The sequence below is a fragment of the Hordeum vulgare genome, chromosome 5H (genome assembly GCF_904849725.1).
Source record: "Hordeum vulgare subsp. vulgare chromosome 5H, MorexV3_pseudomolecules_assembly, whole genome shotgun sequence".
In the NCBI taxonomy this organism is placed as follows: Eukaryota; Viridiplantae; Streptophyta; class Magnoliopsida; order Poales; family Poaceae; genus Hordeum; species Hordeum vulgare.
This window is the reverse complement of record NC_058522.1, coordinates 511,843,857-511,863,383: the sequence shown is the minus strand read 5'-3', so window position 1 is coordinate 511,863,383 and position 19,527 is coordinate 511,843,857. Positions and strand designations below refer to the sequence as shown.

At 41.9% G+C, this 19,527-nt stretch overlaps 1 protein-coding gene across 4 annotated transcripts; it reads left to right on the top strand.

Moving 5' to 3' along the window:
* Positions 1-8,467: 8,467 nt before the first annotated feature.
* On the top strand, positions 8,468-18,015 carry LOC123451897 (DNA mismatch repair protein MLH3). Of its 4 annotated transcripts, none has more exons than XM_045128448.1 (25): positions 8,477-8,782; positions 9,219-9,353; positions 9,579-9,630; positions 9,714-9,761; positions 10,674-10,831; positions 10,929-10,986; positions 11,178-11,235; positions 11,340-11,432; positions 11,516-11,681; positions 11,769-11,784; positions 11,882-12,105; positions 12,634-12,712; positions 12,821-12,862; positions 12,960-14,396; positions 14,476-14,569; positions 14,651-14,753; positions 14,857-15,057; positions 15,429-15,473; positions 15,555-15,608; positions 15,737-15,843; positions 16,093-16,141; positions 16,764-16,823; positions 17,199-17,271; positions 17,393-17,478; positions 17,584-18,015. In XM_045128448.1, the coding sequence occupies exons 2-25, from the start codon at positions 9,228-9,230 to the stop codon at positions 17,779-17,781; spliced, it is 3,627 nt and encodes a 1,208-aa protein (XP_044984383.1). In that variant the 5' UTR covers positions 8,477-8,782; positions 9,219-9,227; the 3' UTR covers positions 17,782-18,015. The 4 variants fall into 4 exon arrangements, with proteins under 4 accessions (XP_044984386.1, XP_044984385.1, XP_044984383.1 ...); XM_045128449.1 differs by having other exon boundaries at positions 8,667-8,782; positions 15,555-15,576; positions 15,708-15,843; XM_045128450.1 differs by lacking the exons at positions 17,199-17,271; positions 17,393-17,478; positions 17,584-18,015 and having other exon boundaries at positions 8,469-8,782; positions 15,708-15,843; positions 16,764-16,810.
* The last annotated feature ends 1,512 nt before the right edge of the window (positions 18,016-19,527 follow it).

Below are 19,527 nucleotides of genomic sequence, written 5' to 3'. Positions count from 1 at the left end.
CACCGAACTATCGCGTAGTCATCAGAAACGTGTATGTCGGATGTTCACAACATCCACAGACGACGCTCAAGGTGCAGCACACTGAGTGGTGCATTAAGTACATAAGCCTTCTGCGCAGCAACGAGGACAATCCTTAGTTTTACAGACTCAGTCCGCAAAGTTTGCTACTATCAACTTTCAACTAAATTTTCTCTAGGAACATATTAAAAACAGTAGAGCTATAGCGCAAGCTACATCGTAATTCGCAAAGACCATTGGACTATGTTCATGACAATTAGTTCAATTAATCATATTACTTAAGAACTCCCACTCAAAAAGTACATCTCTCTAGTCATTTGAGTGGTACATGATCCAAATCCACTATCTCAAGTCCGATCATCACGTGAGTCGAGAATAGTTTCAGTGGTAAGCATCTCTATGCTAATCATATCAACTATATGATTCATGCTCGACCTTTTGGTCTCATGTGTTCTGAGGCCGTGTCTGCACATGCTAGGCTCGTCAAGTTTAACCCGAGTGTTCCGCGTGTGCAACTGTTTTGCACCCGTTGTATGTGAACGTTGAGTCTATCACACCCGATCATCACGTGGTGTCTTGAAACAAAGAACTGTCGCAACGGTGCATAGTCGGGGAGAACACAATTTCGTCTTGAAATTTTAGTGAGAGATCACCTCATAATGCTACCGTCGTTCTAAGCAAGATAAGGTGCACAAAGGATTAACATCACATGCAATTCATAAGTGACATGATATGGCCATCATCATGTGCTTCTTGATCTCCATCACCAAAGCAACGTCACGATCTTCTTGTCACCGGCGTCACACCATGATCTCCATCAACGTGTAGCCATCGGGGTTGTCGTGCTACTCATGCTATTACTACTAAAGCTACGTCCTAGCAATATAGTAAACACATCTGCAAGCACAAACGTTAGTTTAAAGACAACCCTATGGCTCCTGCCGGTTGCCGTACCATCGACGTGCAAGTCGATATTAACTATTACAACATGATCATTTCATACATCCAATATATCACATCACATCGTTGGCCATATCACATCACAAGCATACCCTGCAAAAACAAGTTAGACGTCCTTTAATTGTTGTTGCATGTTTTATGTGGTGACCATGGGTATCTAGTAGGATCGCATCTTACTTACGCAAACACCACAAAGGAGATATATGAATTGCTATTTAACCTCATCCAAGGACCTCCTCGGTCAAATCCGATTCAACTAAAGTTGGAGAAACCGACACTCGCCGGTCATCTTTGAGCAACGGAGTTACTCGTAGCGATGAAACCAGTCTCTCGTAAGCGTACGAGTAATGTCGGTCTGAGCCGCTTCGATCCAACAATACCGCGGAATCAAGAAAAGACTAAGGAGGGCAGCAAAACGCACATCACCGCCCACAAAAACTTTTGTGTTCTACTCGAGATTACATCTACGCATGAACCTAGCTCATGATGCCACTGTTGGGGAACGTCGCATGGGAAACAAAAAATTTCCTACTCGCACGAAGACCTAGCATGGTGATGTCCATCTACGAGAGGGGATTTCTGATCTACGTACCCTTGTAGATTGCATAGCAGAAGCGTTAAGAAACGCGGTTGATGTAGTGGAACGTCCTCACGTCCCTCGATCCGCCCTGCGAACCGTGCCACGAACAGTCCCGCGATCCGTCCCACGATCCGCTTCGATCTAGTGCCGAACGGACGACACCTCCGCGTTCAGCACACGTACAGCTCGACGATGATCTCGGCCTTCTTGATCCAGCAAGAGAGACAGAGAGGTAGATGAGTTCTCAGGCAGCATGACGACGCTCCGGAGGTTGGTGGTGATCTAATCTCAGCATGGCTCCGCCCGAGCTCCGCAGAAACGCGATCTAGAGGAAAAACCGTGGAGGTATGTGGTCGGGCTGCCGTGGCAAAAGTTGTCTCAAATCAGCCCTAATACCTCAGTATATATAGGAGGGAGGGGGAGGGAAGAGGCAGCCTCAAACCCTCAAGGTTTGGCCGAAATTGGAGGTCGAGGAGTCATACTCCAATCCTACTTGGAGTAGGATTCCACCTTCCCACTTGGAAACTCTTTCCACCTTGTGTTTTTTCCTTCTCAAACCTTATGGGCCTTAGTGGGAACTTATTCCAGCCCACTAGGGGCTGGTTTATCTCTTCCCATTGCCCATGAGACCCCTTGGGGCGTGACACCCCTCCCGATGGTCCCCGGCACCCCTCCCGGCACTCCCGGTACACTACCGATGAGCTCGAAACTTTTCCGGTGACCAAAACAGGACTTCCTATATATCAATCTTTACCTCCGGACCATTCCGGAGCTCCTCGTGATGTCCTAGATATCATCCGGGACTCCGAACAACATTCGGTAAACAACCATATAACTCAAATACGCATAAAAGAACGTCGAACCTTAAGTGTGCAGACCCTGCGGGTTTGAGAACTATGTAGACATGACCCGAGTGACTCCTCGGTCAATATCCAATAGCGGGACCTGGATGCCCATATTGGATCCCACATATTCTACGAAGATCTTATCGTTTGAACCTCAGTGCCAAGGATTCATATAATCCCGTATGTCATTCCCTTTGTCCTTCGGTATGTTACTTGCCCGAGATTCGATCGTCAGTATCCGCATACCTATTTCAATCTCGTTCACCGGCAAGTATTTTTACTCGTTCCGTAATACAAGATCCCGCAACTTACACTAAGTCACATTGCTTGCAAGGCTTGTGTGTGATGTTGTATTACCGAGTGGGCCCCGAGATACCTCTCCATCACACGGAGTGTCAAATCCCAGTCTCGATCCATACTAACTCAACGAACACCTTTGGAGATACCTGTAGAGCATCTTTATAGTCACCCAGTTACGTTGCGGCGTTTGATACACACAAAGCACTCCTCCGGTGTTAGTGAGTTATATGATCTCATGGTCATAGGAACAAATACTTGACACGCAGAAAACAGTAGCAACAAAATGACACGATCAACATGCTACGTCTATTAGTTTGGGTCTAGTCCATCACATGATTCTCCTAATGATGTGATCCCGTTATCAAGTAACAACGCTTGCCTATGGCCAGAAAACCTTGACCATCGTTGATCAACGAGCTAGTCAACTAGAGGCTTACTAGGGACATTGTTTTGACTATGTATCCACACATGCACTGTGTTTCCAATCAATACAATTATAGCATGGATAATAAACGATTATCATGAACAAAGAAATATAATAATAACTAATTTATTATTGCCTCTAGGGCATATTTCCAACATGATCCTCCCCGGCAACGGCTCCAGAAATTCTTCTGCTATGGTAACAAAAGTCCTTCCTTGGCGCTAGGAATTCTTCTTGCTACTTCTCTTGTTTGCGTAGGTTTTTCCTTTGAAGAGGAAAGGGTGATGCAGCACAGGAGTAGTAAGTATTTCCCTCAGTTTGAGAACCAAGGTATCAATCCAGTAGGAGAATCTCGTCAAGTCCAGAGTACGTGCGCAAGCACAAACGAGCTTGCACCCAACGCTTCAAAGGGGTTGTCAATCCCTTCAAGATTGTTTGCAAAGTGAGATCTGAAGGCGGAAAGTGCAACGAAGTAAAAAGTGTAAGGCTGAAAATATGGTGTGGAGTAGACCCTGGGGGCCATAGTGTTCGCTAGAGGCTTCTCTCAAAATAGCAAATATCACGGTGGGTGAACAAATTACTGTCGAGCAATTGATAGAACCGCGCAAAGTCATGACGATGTCTAAGGCAATGATCATACATATAGGCATCACGTCCGAGACAAGTAGACCGATACTTTCTGCATCTACTACTATTACTCCACACATCGACCGCTATCCAACATGCATCTAGTGTATTGAGTTCATGATGAACAGAGTAACGCCTTAAGCAAGATGACGTGATGTAGAGGGATAATCTCAAACCAATGATGAAAACCACATCTTTTTACCCTTGATGGCAACAACACGATGCGTGCCTCGCTACCCCTTCTGTCACTGGGTGAGGTCACCGCACGGTATGAACCCAAAACTAAGCACTTCTCCCATTGCAAGAATCATAGATCTAGTTGGCCAGGCAAAACCCACAACTCGAAGAGAATTACAAGGATATGAAATCATGCATAAGAGAGATCAAAAGAAAGTCAAATAAGATTCATAGATAATCTGATCATAAATCCACAATTCATCGGATCTCGACAAACACACCGCAAAAGAAGATTACATCGGATAGATCTCCATGAAGATCATGGAGAACTTTGTATTGAAGATCCAAGAGAGAGAAGAAGCCATCTAGTTACTAGCTATGGACCCGTAGGTCTATGGTGAACTACTCACGCATCATCGAAGAGGTCATGGTGTTGATGAAGAAGCCCTCCGTATCCGAATTCCCCCCTCCGGCAGGGCACCAGAACGTGCCCCAGATGGGATATTGCGGAGAGAGAAGCTTGCGGCGGCGGAAAAGTACTTTCGATGATCTCCTGATTTTTTTGGGATTTTTAGGGAATATATAGGTGCAACCCCAAGGGCACAGGGCGCTCAGGGGGCCCACAAGCCTGTGGGCCGTGACCTCCCCCTGGCCACGGGGTGGGGGCTTGTGGGGCCCCTGAGGCTCCCCTGCCTTGGCTCTCAAGCTTCCCGATCTTCTTCCGTTACGGAAAAAATCTTTTTGGGGATTTTCTTCCGTTTGGACTCTGTTTCAAAATCTCCTCTAAAAGGGGTGAAAAATATAGAAAAAATAGGAAGTGACACTTGGCACTGAGTTAATAAGTTAGTCCCAAAAAATATATAAAAGGCATGCAAAACATCCAAAGTTTGACAAGATAATAGCATGAAACCATAAAAAAATATAGATACGTTGGAGACGCATCAGTCACCAACATTCCCATTTCGGCCATACCGATTTTACCCTTAGACAGATCCTAAGCCAAACCCACCATCTCGGTACCACCAACATCCCATTCAATGTCACCGAAATCAGTGACCAACTTTCTGGTTACCATTTTCAAGAATCGGTACCACCGAGTTTGAGAATTGGTCTCACCGAGTTTTGGACCAACTCTCTGGTTAGCCATTTTCAAGAATTGGTACCACCGAGTTTTGAGAATTGGTTTCATCGAGTTTTGGAAACTGTCTAGGACACCAATATTGGTACCACCGAGATCCATATACCGGTTTCATCGAAATTCAAAAGTTTCTACCTTTGTGCCAATCGGTACCACCGAGTTTTTAACTTCGGTGTCACCGAGTTTGCCACTTTGTGTGTAACGGTTGGATTTTGGCTGCTGCCTATATATACCCCTTCACCCACCTCTCATTTGTGGGAGAAGCACTCAGAACACACACTTCATTTCCAGATCCATTTTCTGAGAGAGAACCACCTACTCATGTGTTGAGACCAAGATATTCGAGTCCTATCATTTGAGTCTTGATCTCTAGCCTCCCCAAACTGCTTTCCACCAAATCAACCTCTCCTACCCATGCATATTTTGTGTGAGAGAGATTTGTGTTGAGGAGACTATCTTTAGAAGCACAAGAGCAAGGAGTTCATTGATCTACCACATCTATTACCTTTTGGAGGGTGGTACCTCCTAGATTGGTTAGGTGTTGCTTGGGAGCCTCCTACTTCGTGTTGTGGAGTTGAACCAAGATGTTTGTAAGTGCAAGGAGATCGCCTACTTCCTGAATATCTACCGTGAGTAAGGCTAGTCCTCCGTGGACGGAAGCCGTGGTGGAATAGACAAGGCCACTTCTTTGTGGTCCCTCCGTGGGTGGAGCCCTCCATGGACTCTCGCAGCCATTACCCTCCGTGGGTTGAAGTCTCCACTAACATGGGCGCACGATAGCGCCACCTATTGAAACCATGCGAAAAATCGCTCTGTCACCCCCTTGTGTTTGATCTTCTAAGCTCTATTCCTTTACATGTGCAAAGTCTTTATTTTTCTGCTGCCATATATGTTCACTAGCATGTGTAGGGTGCTCTAGACTTGTTAGAACTGCTAGATTTCTGCCCTCCTGGAAATTGGGTTAGGCTAGAAATTTTATCTTGACAAGTAGTCTATTTACCCCCTCTAGACACATCTTCTATCGATCCCTCAGTCTTCAAGCGGGTCTACCTTATGGGCTTATGAACTATACTTCTTTTAAGTTGCAACTCTCGCTCTTCTGAAGTGTTTTGGTTGTATAAGTTGTAAACTTATGCCCGATGGTGGTCTACACTTTTGAACCGTCTTCTTCGCATGCTTATTCCTCATGTTGATTAATGCACACATGTTGAAATTCGTCAGACACCACTTTCCATCATGAATTTCAATTTTCTCATGATATATGTCAAATGCTTACATGGATTACAAGATATAGGGGGATATCTCCATGGTATAAACCTACAATGTGCATTTGCAGTCCAAAGCAAATTCCTCAAATATGCGCATCTTCACGGGGAGTCTCTCTATATCTTGCAAACAAATTCCTCAAACACTGTACTTACACTTCATATTATTATCTCCGTTGAAAACTTAACATATTTGTCATCAATCACCAAAAAGGGGAGATTGTAAGTGCATCTAGTGCCCCTTGGTGATTTTGGTGTATTGAAGACTTATATGTTAAGAGACTAATGTGTTTGTGAGTGTACACATGCTCTATAAGTCACTAAAGAGTTTGAGTTATTCGAAGAATATCGATCCCTAAAAATATATGTCTTCGACTGAAGACTTTGGTATTTCCTCGAAGACTTTGAAAGTGAAGAAATTGGTGTGTCCATGAAGAAATTGATGCAAGGACTTTGAAGCGTGAAGACTTTTGTTTTCGCCAATGCGAATTACCTATAAGTGAGGAACATGAGAGACATGAGGACTTTTACAGTTAAAACATTCCAACCGTTGCTGCATCGCGCGCTAGCTGTCCCCAACCTTATCCACATAACGTTCATATCATTGGGACATTTATGTCAAGTCATGTCGGGATTGCTCCAATGCTATAAATATCCGCCCCATAACCACTAGCTAGTTGGCTGCTCCGCGAGAGAAACCGACACTTGTCATTTAAGAGCAACCCATTCCTCGAAGACTTTGAGAGAAAAATCATCAGCAAGGAAAAACCCCAAATACCCAAACCAAAACCCAAAACCCCAAAGTGATTGAGCATCACTAAAGAGATTGTTCCTGTATGGAACCGACGCTTGTTATCTTTGAGGACTGTGCATCCTCTAGACGGTTAGGTGTCGTGGTCTAGAGCATCCAACAGTCAATTGTGGATCACCAGGCGAACGAGTTTGTGAGGGTTTGAAAGTTTGTCCTGAATACTTGCCACGAGTGTTGGGTGAGTACCGTGTGTCCTTAGCTCACGAAGAATACGATAAGGACTGTGTGTCTTTTGGTTTAAATACCAAGCCGTTTCAAACCGGACGTACGACTGTCAGAGCAGTTGGAACTGAGTCATCAAATCACTGTCTTCACCGAGTACCTGGTTCTATTTTCTCAACCCTTTCATTTCCTCAGTTGTATGTTGATGAGATTAATCGTTACTGTTTGAAGAATTTGACTAAATACTTTCACAATTTCTTCGCCCCAAATTCTTCGCTTCACTTGTTCTTCACGTGCATATCCTGAACACGATACTTGTGCAAACTGTCTGTTTCATTTCACCATGAAGACTATGCTATTGCTGTGTTGCACGCTTGACAAAGTACTTAATCCGCTGCTCGCCGTTCGTGACTGAGGAATTTGCTCACAAGGAATTTCCTGAGTGGCAATTCATAAAAATCGCCTATTCACCCCCTCTAGTCGATATAGCGCAATTTCACCAGGCCACCATCCTTTCACATCCCTGGTGTCGACGTGCCACCTCACTCTTACTAGCATGGACACTACCTCTCATATATTCGAGGCAAGGTGAAGGAAGGGGACAAAACCTCGTTGAAAAAATGTAATGGAACTAAATTTAACCTTTGTTGGTTGTTGTGGTCACTGTTTCATGCACGGTTAGAAATGGAAGTGTGACACACAAAAAAGCGTAGAGAGGACAAGATAGGTTCAAGACATGTTTGATTAACAACTTGGTTTAGGAAATCTAACCATAGGTAAAATGTGGCTAACAAATACAATATGTATTATAATTATTTTTGAAATATATTCCTTCTGTATTTAAATATTTATAACTGAACTAGCTCTTCTCAACTACAAATATTTAGATACAAAAGAAGCATGAGTCATCAGTCATGGATCATGTGAATTTCGAACTCGTGGCGAAGTACATCGAAAATGATTCCACCCATATTTTTTTTCGTGTGAACAAACTATTATAGACCTATCGGGCTATCACTCTGCGCTAGAATTGGGCCTATTGGACCGGGCAAGGCATGCGGACACGATAACAGAAGCCCTGCAAGGCCCAACACGGCTTGCAAATTTCACCCCAGCCCCCTTCCCAAACAGAAAATTAACAATTCCCCTCTCCTCTCTCCCACCACCGACTGCCCGCGGCCTTCCTCTTCCTCTCCAGCCCCACCGGCGGCGAGCCCCCCTCCCATCCCTGCGCCGACCCCACCCACTACCCCCGCCTCGAAGCAGCCGCGAGCGCTCTCTCCACCGTCCCGCCCTCTCCTCCGCGGTCCCAGAGCTCCCGCCGCGCCGCGGCCTTCCTCTCCTCCTCGGCCGCCGCTCGCCGTTTCCGGCGCCACCCCGGCCCCCGTCGCGCGCGTCGCCGCCATCGCCGTTCCCGGTCCACTGCTCCCCCGCCATCTCAACCCCGCCCACGACTCCGGCCATTGGGTTCTCAGGTACGGCCATTTCGCGCCATCCACGACTGGTTAAACCCTAACGAACCTCCAAAAAATCCGGGCGCGCCCCATTTAGATCCGCCTCTTGTTAGAACAGGACGATATGGCTTTGCCTTTCTTGTCCAATGTGCTTGCGAGTTGGGGCTGGCCTTCAGAGTTGCAGCCTAAATAATCTGTTGCTTATATGTTCCAAAAGAAGAAAAGAAAAACAATCTGTTCCTTACCATGTTGGTTGGTTGGCTACATGCACATTTTGCCTTAATGATAGAACTGCCTCTGTAATCTTAAATCGTGACAAGTCCTCACTTGACGAAGTAACGTATCGGCAAGTTAGTTAGTTTTCTCAAGTTTCTGGAGTAATTTTCTGACTTTGCCTGCTTCGAATACATTCCAGTATTTACCGTTGGCTGATCTAAGCTCATCTTTTTAATACCAGAACACGTCGATGCAGAACATAAAACGCTTGCCCAAAAGCGTCCACAGCTCCTTGCGCTCAAGCATTATCTTGTCTGACCTCCCAAGGGTTGTTGAGGAGTTGGTATATAATAGCATCGATGCAAATGCCAAAAAGGTATTCCTTTCAAATGTAGGGAAATAGAAAAAGAATCTATATATACTGTCCTGAATAGGTATGCTTTGACATGAACATAAATGCAGAACAATCCACAGTTCCGCTTGTATTTTCCATAGCGGGTATTGCTTTTTGTACTTTCACATTCAAAGAGGGTAAAATGATCTACATTATATTCTCAGCGTCATGTATTGACATTTTTTAATATGCCTATACCTATTTCAGATTGATGTCTCAGTAAATGTCAGAGCATGTTACGTTAAAGTGGAAGATGATGGTATGTGCTCAGCTTACGTTTTTAAGTTTCTTATCATTGGGATTTTCTTCTAAAAAATTCATTATTTGTTGTACCTATTGCAGGTTGTGGTATTGCTCGAGATGAATTGGTTCTATTAGGAGAAAAATATGGTAAGTTAGTTTTTTTTTTTGTATTTATAAGCTTACCTTTTCCTACACTCACAGTACTACTGTATTTGCTTGATCTTAAATTGCATCGTTGCAAGTGATCCTTACACAGTGAATCTTACCTTTTGGGTGCTCATCTGAATATGTAGACATCAGAATGAGATTGTTCTCATACAGAAAGGACTGCCTGATTTGCTTCGAAAAGTAATGATAGAACTTGACATCCATTCTGTGATAGTTGACCCTGATGATATATTCAAAGGGGATATGCTCATTCTACCCTGAATTTTGATTGTTACTTGCATAAGGCTATAAATTGACGACTGATAAATGACCAAGGGTGCTTTATTTTCACTAGAAGGGTATTCAAATTTAGTTAATCATCAGTAGGTGCATACCGATTCCAAGATAACTTACATTTATTTCATCACTCATTGGTGGTGACATGTTAGTTGCATTAGTACCTCCTAGCTGGCGAATTTTTCTTATCTTGTTTTCTTCTCTCACTGTTCGACTGAATTTAGTTTATATCCTATCATTGTCTTTGGATTGTATTCTTTTGATTGTTAGTATGTAGGAACCCCTTCTTTGATCGAACTAGGAAGCCCTCCTTTGATGGAAACTAGGAACCCCTTCTTCTTTGATGGAACTAGGAACTCTTCCTTCTTTGATGGAACTTGGAACCCCTTCTTCGTTGGCCGAACTAGGAACCCCTTCTTCTTTGACGGAACTAAGAACCCCTTCTTCTTTACGGAACTAAGGAACCCCTTCTTTCAGATTCAATTAATTATCTTGTTTGTCATTTGTTAAGTAGAGGCTCACCACCACGTGCAAGTTTGCAAAGAAAGAACTACTCAATGCTATTCAGTGGTTTTCAGTGCACTAATGATATATAACCTCCTTCTGTCACCACAGCAACATCCAAGTTTTATGATGTCATGGGTGATGCGGAATCTAGTTCTAGAAGTTTTGGATTAAATGGTGAAGCGCTCGCATCACTTTCTGATATCTCTGTGGTTGAAGTCAGGACGAAGGCTCGTGGGAGACCGAATTCGTACTGCAAGATAATAAAGGCACCGCTTACACACTATACCCATTTACTGTTGTGCATACTCTTGACCTATTCATGTATAATGTATCTGAATGTCTTGTCCTGTGGCAACTGTACAGGGATCCAAATGCTCACATTTAGGAATAGATGACCAGAGAGAAGCTGTTGGTACAACAGGTACTTGTTTGATATTTTTCTTGAATAAAAGTAGAGTGGCTGTTATGCATGCTACACATGTTCACCAAGGAAGGCACACTATAATACACAACGCATGTGAAGAATGAAATGCTGGCATTTTTCTCTAGTCATGTGTGCTATATGTTTGTCATGTTCTTGGCAAACTTATCAGAGAAGTTTCATCTTTGTAGTTGTTGCTCGGGAGCTTTTTTATAACCAGCCTGTGCGGAGAAAACAAATGCAATCTGGGTATATTTGACCTAATTTATTGTTCACATGTACATATTTCTCGATTTCACAGTTTTGTACGATAAATAATTTGATTAATGTTTTCTAAATATAATATTTTGTAGCCATAAAAGAGAACTACACAATGTGAAGAAGTGTGTCCTGCAAATTGCACTTATTCATCCACAGCTTTCAGTCAGACTTCTTGACACTGACAGGTAGAGGTATTCTACTGTGCTATGCTAGGCATTTTAGTCTTACCTACATATTTACAATTTACATGTCTTTTCTACGAATGCAGCGAAGATCAGTTGCTGTACACAGTTCCTTCATCATCCCCTTTGCATCTTATATCAGACAGTTTTGGAAATGATGTCTCCAGTTGTCTTCATGAAATATCTACCTCACATCAGAGCTGGGCTCTTTCAGGGCACATCTCTGGACCAACAAATGTGTTCTGTAATAAGGTAATGTCATTTATGTGTATTCTGAGCTGTTCAAACTGAAGTTTTGACAAATTTTCTTCAGCAAAGTGCACTTTTTTTCTGTTTCAGGATTTCCAGTACTTGTGTATCCTACAGTCCTATTCGGCAATTATTCGTTATCTACTTTCCTTTACTATTTTTCAAATACTTGAGTTGGAGACATCATCCTTTACTTCTCAAAGATATCAACTCAAGATTCGTCAGTAAAAGCCCAATCCATAATATTCTGAATAGTCTGGCAGCTAGTTTTCAGTCTTCTGTTACAAGGACGATTGAAGAAGTCGATATTCAGAGCCGAAAGAGGCAGAAGACTGATGTCTACCCTGCATTTTTGCTGAACTTCTTCTGCCCTAGATCTAGCTATGATCTACATTTTGAGCCTTCAAAGACTATTGTGGAATTCAAGGTGATTCAACGTTGTTTTTGTGTTCTGCTTTTCCTTTTTTCCCCCTAGGAAAGCTTATTTTTTACTAGCTTGCTCGTATGGATATGACAGACACTTTGTTTTTATTAAAAATTGGACAAGCACACTTAGTGTCTCTGGCATCATATATATCCAAGTAAGTGATCCTATTTAAAGCCATCCACATCATCAAGCACATGCAACCTTTCCACTTTCCACTGCATGCAAGCCCTCCACATCATCATTTTTTTTTCAGCAACATATAATTGAACTTGAATGTCACAAGACAATATAACATGCATCCACCCTCTATTTACCTCTAGATTTGCCACCTGTCATATGGTGAGAATGTGTTGCAATATTATTCTCACATATTCCAATTTCATTGCTATAATTTCCGCAGCAACGTGCGGGGGTGTTATCTAGTGTAAGAAATAAGACGTTGTCTTTTATGTTTTCCATTTCCATTTTCATCTGAATTTACTCTTTCATAGCTTAATTTTAATATTTCCTTCTTTTCTTACTGTTCAGGATTGGCAAAGTATCTTGTTTTTCTTTGAACAAACTATCACAAACTACTGGAAGAAGCATCTACCACAATCATCAAAAGGTTAGAGACTAAGATCTTCATTTGCCTTGTAATGTCTTAAAACTGAATAATTTTGGAGAATTTCTTGGTATGAATGGATTTGTAAATGTTACCCTTTACTACTGGCAGGCAAAGTTATTGATGATACCTGTGTTCCTCTGAAAAGTGATGGTTAGTGACTTTTGGTGAACATATTTTACTTCTTTGATTCTCATTTGTTTTTCTTTGTTGTGGCCTTTCTTCACGTGTTGTGGTGTTGTTGTTGCAGTGAAGTTGAATAGGGCCTTCGTAAAGCATCAGAATGTACAGAACAAGGAAGATGATGCTGATTTACAGCAGCACACTCCACGTAAGAGTTCAGTCAGAGAAAGCAATTTTGCTACAGGTGCAGCAACAGCTCCTAAAGGCCTGGACTACTTTTCTTTTGATATGAAGCCATCCCCATGGCACGTCTGTTATCCAGATCGAATCAGCGATGCATCTGAACACTCTGACAATGTTGCTAGGAACGATCTTACACATTTTCCTGAAAGGGTCAGTTATCAGTGGTTCAAGGATGGTTCCTCCAAGCTAGAAGACTGTGGTCTTTCAGATGCTAACCCAACTGTTTGGAAAAAGCAACGGATGGAGGGTATATTCCATGAGCATGCATATTCCTGTGAAGTTGGAAATTTTGAAGATGTGCAAACTGATGGCCTTTCAGCTGATAACCAAGAGTCTGAGATAATGGGTCGAGAAATTGATCTCCAAGAACCTTGCTTTGGGGTTGTCAATAGACCCAACCGAATTACCTGCGATTTTATGCTTAATGAAACCAATATAAATGCAAACATGCCTGGCTGTGATGGATTATATACTGAATTTGATAGATTAGATGATGATTGCCTACTCAATGAAGTCATAGAGACATTGGGTGATATTTCTTGCCCTGAGATGCCACACTTCAGTGATGGATTCTACCATGAAGATTGTAGTACCCCCATTATCTTGAAACGGTGCAGTAGAAGAAAGCAGTTGGGGACTGCAGCAGGGTATGAAACTAATGCAATTGTTCAGATGAACTTCCCTGATATCCATGGAGCGTGGGAAAATGACGTCATGGATATGTCCTCCATCAAAGATAATCATCTTCATTTCTCTCATCCATTCTTGTTACCTGATACACCTAGCAGTCAAAGTCATGCAAGGACTGGCTTGGAATTGCAGGGGAGATCAAATAAAAGCTTTACTTATTGGAACTGCGAAAATATCGACAGTGATTTTAGATCTACTTGGGACAGATCCAACAGTAATTCATCAAGAATATGTGAAGGATCTAAACATTTCAATAACTTAGATGATGAACCTCAGTCACCGAATTACTTCAATCGTGTCGATCAGTTTGTTTCTGAAGATGATGAGATACCGTGGAAATCAAAAATTGGTGAACCATTGTCACACATTATTTCTCCCGTGAAAAGTACCAATGGTTACCAGTTGAATGGCTCTTCTTCCCACCTGGCAAACAACAGTGTGCTTATTAAAGATCTACCGAATCAGGACAATTTTGGATGCGACAGGAGATCTAGGTTTTCCAAGGGTAGATCTAGGAGCTGTTCCGCCCCACCATTTTACAAAGGCAAACGAAAATTCCCTGGATTAAATCAGCCTCAGACTAAATTGACGGCAGACGGTGATAAAGCTATCCCCACTAAGGACTCAGAAGGTTATTCTTCTTGCAACCATTGCCATCCTTGTGTATTGTGTTGTCAGTGCTAACTTTGTATTATTCTAATTAAATGTAGAACGTGAACCGGCACCAGAGAATATCTCACATATGAGTGCAACCCAGCCTATTCCTGAGACTTGTAGCAGTGAATTTTCTGGCCTAAATTTCAGGTATTCTGCTATTGCCTGCATCTACGTAATGCTGAACAAGTCCTTGAGCCTGTTACTGAACGCTTCTCTCATTTGGGTCAGCTTGAAGGGAAACCTGAAAATGCATGAAGAGACATGTTCTGGTGGGCTTGAAAATTTTCCTGCTCAAATAACTAAATGGCGGGATGACTCTGACCAGCATACAGTTGAGCATCCATTAAAGTTTGAGATGCTCACATATATGGACTTCAATATGGCCCAGCTACAATGCACTTATTCTATGCTTACTATTTTATCTCCTTGTGTAGGCTTTGGAGTTGCCGCATATTCCTTCCGCATGCTACGACGATATACTTAACATTTCTTCTGGGCCTTTACATCTCTCTTCTAGCTCGCTAGTTCCTGAAAGTATTGATAAAAAATGCTTTGAGGAGGCAAGAGTTTTGTTGCAGCTGGATAAGAAATTTATTCCCGTCATATCTGGGGAAATGCTACTGCTTGTTGATCAGGTTTGTAGCTTATTACTTGATTAACAGCATTCCTGGCAAATGAAATATTTTTAGCAGTAATCTGTTTATCGTTTCTTTGCAGTAATAATAATTAGCAAATGTCCATGAAGTGGATCTTTGACTTGAACTCATCACGCTTGAATATATCTCGTAATAATAATTAGCAAATATTTCTTTGCAGTTTTTGTTGTTGTTGAGATTTTTGGATATATCTCCAGTATCAGAAAGTATTGCGATTATATCGCAATACTGAATTCTGAAGCATGCATTTCTTATGTTTGTTTAATTTCGTAAGTAGATAATGCATGTGGATGACAGAAAATATTTTCCGAGGTATTTAGAAAGTCATGTCCTATCTTACTCCTGTGCAGCATGCAGCTGATGAAAGGATACGTTTGGAGGAGCTCCGTAGCAAGGTTGTTAACGGTAAACTTACCAGGGAACAACTTTTAAATAGGGGTTTTCATCTTACATGTTAATATTTGTTGGATTTTCAGGTTTTATCAGATGATGACCGAGGTATCACTTACTTGGACTCAGAGAAGGAAATGGTACCTCATGTTCTTATATTTGTCATCAACTGCGTTTTGTAATATAATACGTGTGGACATGCTTGAATGTTTTAGTGTTATAAACTGAGTTTTTGATAGATAATGCTAAGACTTCCATGTGGAACCAGGCTCTCCCTGAGGCTGGATTTCAATTGTTCCAGAAGTATGCTGAGCAGATTCAGAAATGGGGCTGGATCATCAACAATCCTAGCACTTCCTCTCACTCATTCAAAAAGTATGTGTTTGATTACCATCTGGACTTTCTTTTGATCGGCTTTGTCTTAAGCTATTTTTCATGAAATTGTTTCACACGTTTCTGTTTGTTCATTTTAGTTTCCCAGTCCCCTTTTGGTACTTAACGCATCTCCTTTTCTTTTTTAACAACTTGAGATTTGACTGTAGTTTTATTTAGATTTTGTAATTTTATTAGCATTTACAGCATCCTTCAGTTTATACTAAGATATACCATTTACTTTATACTCAGGAACATGAACATTCTGAGGAAACAAGGCCGTGTAGTTACTCTTGCTGCTGTAAGCAACCTTTTCTATCATCTATATCCATTCAACATGTTTGTAATATTGCTGTTCCTACATATTTCCCTTCAATCTTCTACCGGGTGAGGAGTCCTATTGGTTTGTACTATTCCTGAGATCCGTTTATTTCATAGGTAAATGGTTATGTTATAAAACCCCAAAAGTTTGTTTGATCTTTACCTTGGGCATAGATTAATAATTACTGTACGAATGGAAAGAGAAGTTAACCTCAGGTTTCTGAAAAGTTTGAAAATAACAGACTAGCTTCAGAAAGTATTTTACACAATGTTTCCTTGTAAAATTCAGGCCATATCATCTTTATGAGATTCATATCACCATGTCTCTTGGAAAGAATCAATCATGTAAGGGATAATTGTTCTTCTTGAGCTGAATAATTTGCAATATCTATTGTGTGTTATGGTATTGATAGCCTGTGATGCCTTAGGTTATCATTATCTGCACTTTTGTCTTGTTACCTATTAGAAGTGGAATTGTTCGTTTGTCATCAGTTTTCCATGTGATTATTTCCAAAACCGTGTCACGAATATCTGGTGAAATTTTCTCAGCGAAAACTGCATTATAGTATTTTCGCCTGCTAATGATCATCTACACCACACAGGTTCCATGTATTTTGGGTGTTGATTTGACAGGAAAAGATCTCACGGACTTTATTCAGCAGGTGATTCATACACTTCCCGTTGAGTTCTTCTCATTTGTTTAATTCATTTTGGTCTTATGCAAGTCAAATTCTTCGAAGGTAGGATGCTTTTCAGCCTTTTCTTGCCACCACTTGTACACCAGTAGATGGTTGGTGCTCTTACTTTGAAAAATGCCAGTCAGAAAGTAGTAACCTGTGGGCATAGCTTGTTTGTTGACCACGGGGGAATGCATACGAAGTAACATGTAATGATGTAAAATTGAGTCATGAGAATTTGGTGAAAATTTAATCGACATGCCATTTGCAATGGAAAGAACTGCACAGATTTCACCCAGCTTGTTACTACTGGGCGATTCTGTCACTGCTACTCCACTTACCCGTTGATATTCTCTGTAGCTTGATGAGAGTGACGGGTCCTCGTCTATCCCTGCAGCAGTTCTCCGTATTCTTAACTACAAAGCTTGCAGGGGTAACTGTTTCTTCCCTTCTTTCGTTAATACACGGAACTTTTTTCCTCCAGCATCACCTGCAATCTGTATCTTACGTTTTAAGCATCATGTTGATTGTCACCCTTGGGTTTACCACTGCAGGGGCAATCATGTTTGGTGATGCCTTGCTACCGTCCGAGTGCTCTCTGATCATTGAAGAGCTAAAAGCGACGTCCCTGTGCTTTCAGGTAAAACACAAGACACAAGAATCTCTGGTTTCTTCTTTTTCTTTTTCTTTTTCTGGCTTCCTTTTGTTCTTCCATAGATGAAATGGAAATACATTTCTCTTGCAGTGCGCTCACGGGCGTCCGACCACCGTGCCCATCGTGAATGTGGCGTCCCTCCGCCGCCAGTTGGCAAGGCTGGGATCGCCGAGCGGGAGGAGTGAGGCGGAGGAGCCCTGGCATGGCCTGTCACAGCACGAAGCCAGCCTCGAGCGCGCACGGACCCGCCTCAGACAGCTGAGGAGGCTGCGGCGTGGCACCCTGTAGGATGTAGCGGGTAGGGAGACGAGGTAAATAGCCCTCCAGAAATACTGAAATAGTGTGATTTGTATTGTAGGGGGGCCGACAATGTACAGCAGGCACACATTCGTTTCTGCCGTAGAGATGATAAAGCAAGCATCAACCAGTGTGCTTGTCAAGAGAAGTCCGTCATTTTCATGTAAATAGTAACTACGATAAAGTACAATATTAACCGAGCAATAAAAGACTGTACATTTGTCATTTTCTTTGTGAAACCGTTTTGTTTCACTTTGGCTCTGGTGAAGTGAGATGCACATTGGTGGTGATATCCCCAATCAATATTACTTCCAACTCTCACCGATCTCACTTCTAGCACCCAATGGCTATCACGGTCTTCGAAGTGTGGTACTCCTTCCGACCCAAAATAAGTGTCTTAACTTTATATTAAATTTAATACAAAGTTGTGCTAACGTTGAGACATTTATTTTGGGACGGAGGAAGTATGATCGAAGTGTGGTATGACAAGGGTGTTGTCATGTGTCCATTTTGTTAACTGCTACCCCATTTGTTTCAAAATAAGTAACTCACTTTTGTATTAACTTTAGTACAAATGTGAGTCATTTAATTTGAGACGGAGGGAGTAGTTCTCATTTTTCAAAGTCTGACGGGCGATGTACAATTGAAGAAAGATGAAGGTTAGTATGGTTTTGGATGTAGCTTTATTAGTTTCTGATCGTTTTGTGCCTGGTTAGCCTTTCTTTGGAACATCTATTGTTTTCCTTGATAATATTCGATTATAAAATAACCTCTGGCCATCTTTTCCAAAAAAGAAAAATATATGTTTGATGCCGCGGTTCTTTGTTCGGCGTAACAGTTGATTGTGACAATCCCATTAATACAGACCCTATTTCACATAATTCTCTCCGATCCGTTGACTTACTACGAAGTTGGTATCGGAGGGAGTATTTGATTACCCTTTTTTTTCTATGTGTTTCTTTTTTCTTCTTGAGGACAGTATGTCGGAGTAGTGCGTCCTGCGAATCCTATTAATTGCCAATGACTTAGTATGCAGTACTTCCTTCTATCCAAATAAGTGTCGTGGTTTTAGTTATTTTTTTTTAACTAAAACCATGGCACTTGTTTTTGGATCGGAGGGAGTGGCACATATGAGACAACCTTAGGTATGCAAGGACAGAGTTGCCATAGAAGCACTAGTGTTCATTTTTAATTATTTTGAAACGAAGGAAGTACTAGTTACTGCTTAATTGCATAGACGACATCATTAGTAGACATCCTTATTTTTGCCGGAAACCATTAGTACATAGCCGGCACAATATGATTTTTTTTTTCTAGCTTCATCCCTAATGGTACACTTAATATACACTTTGTTTAGCAAGCAGACTTATTATTGATCAAGTAATATGGATCAGAGGGAGTGTTTTTTATTAGGTTAAAGTGCTTTGCACTCATGGTGAATTTTAGAACAGATACAGACTTTTCTTTTAAAAAAATAATAGCCCTAGTATGTGAAAAGAAAAATGAAAAAAGGGGCTATTTTTTTGTTGAGAAATAAAAAAAGGGGTGAATTGTTTTTTTTTTGAGCGCCTGCGAAGAAAAGGGGTAATATTGGGCCCACGAGCAACGTTGTCGTGGTGGGTCGGCCCACTAGGACGGCCCGTCTCTCTTTCCCGGGCCGCTGTCGTCGTATCGTCGTACGTAATATTGGCAGCCGCGCGGCGACATTTCGGAGGCGATTTCCTTTCCCCCCAAATC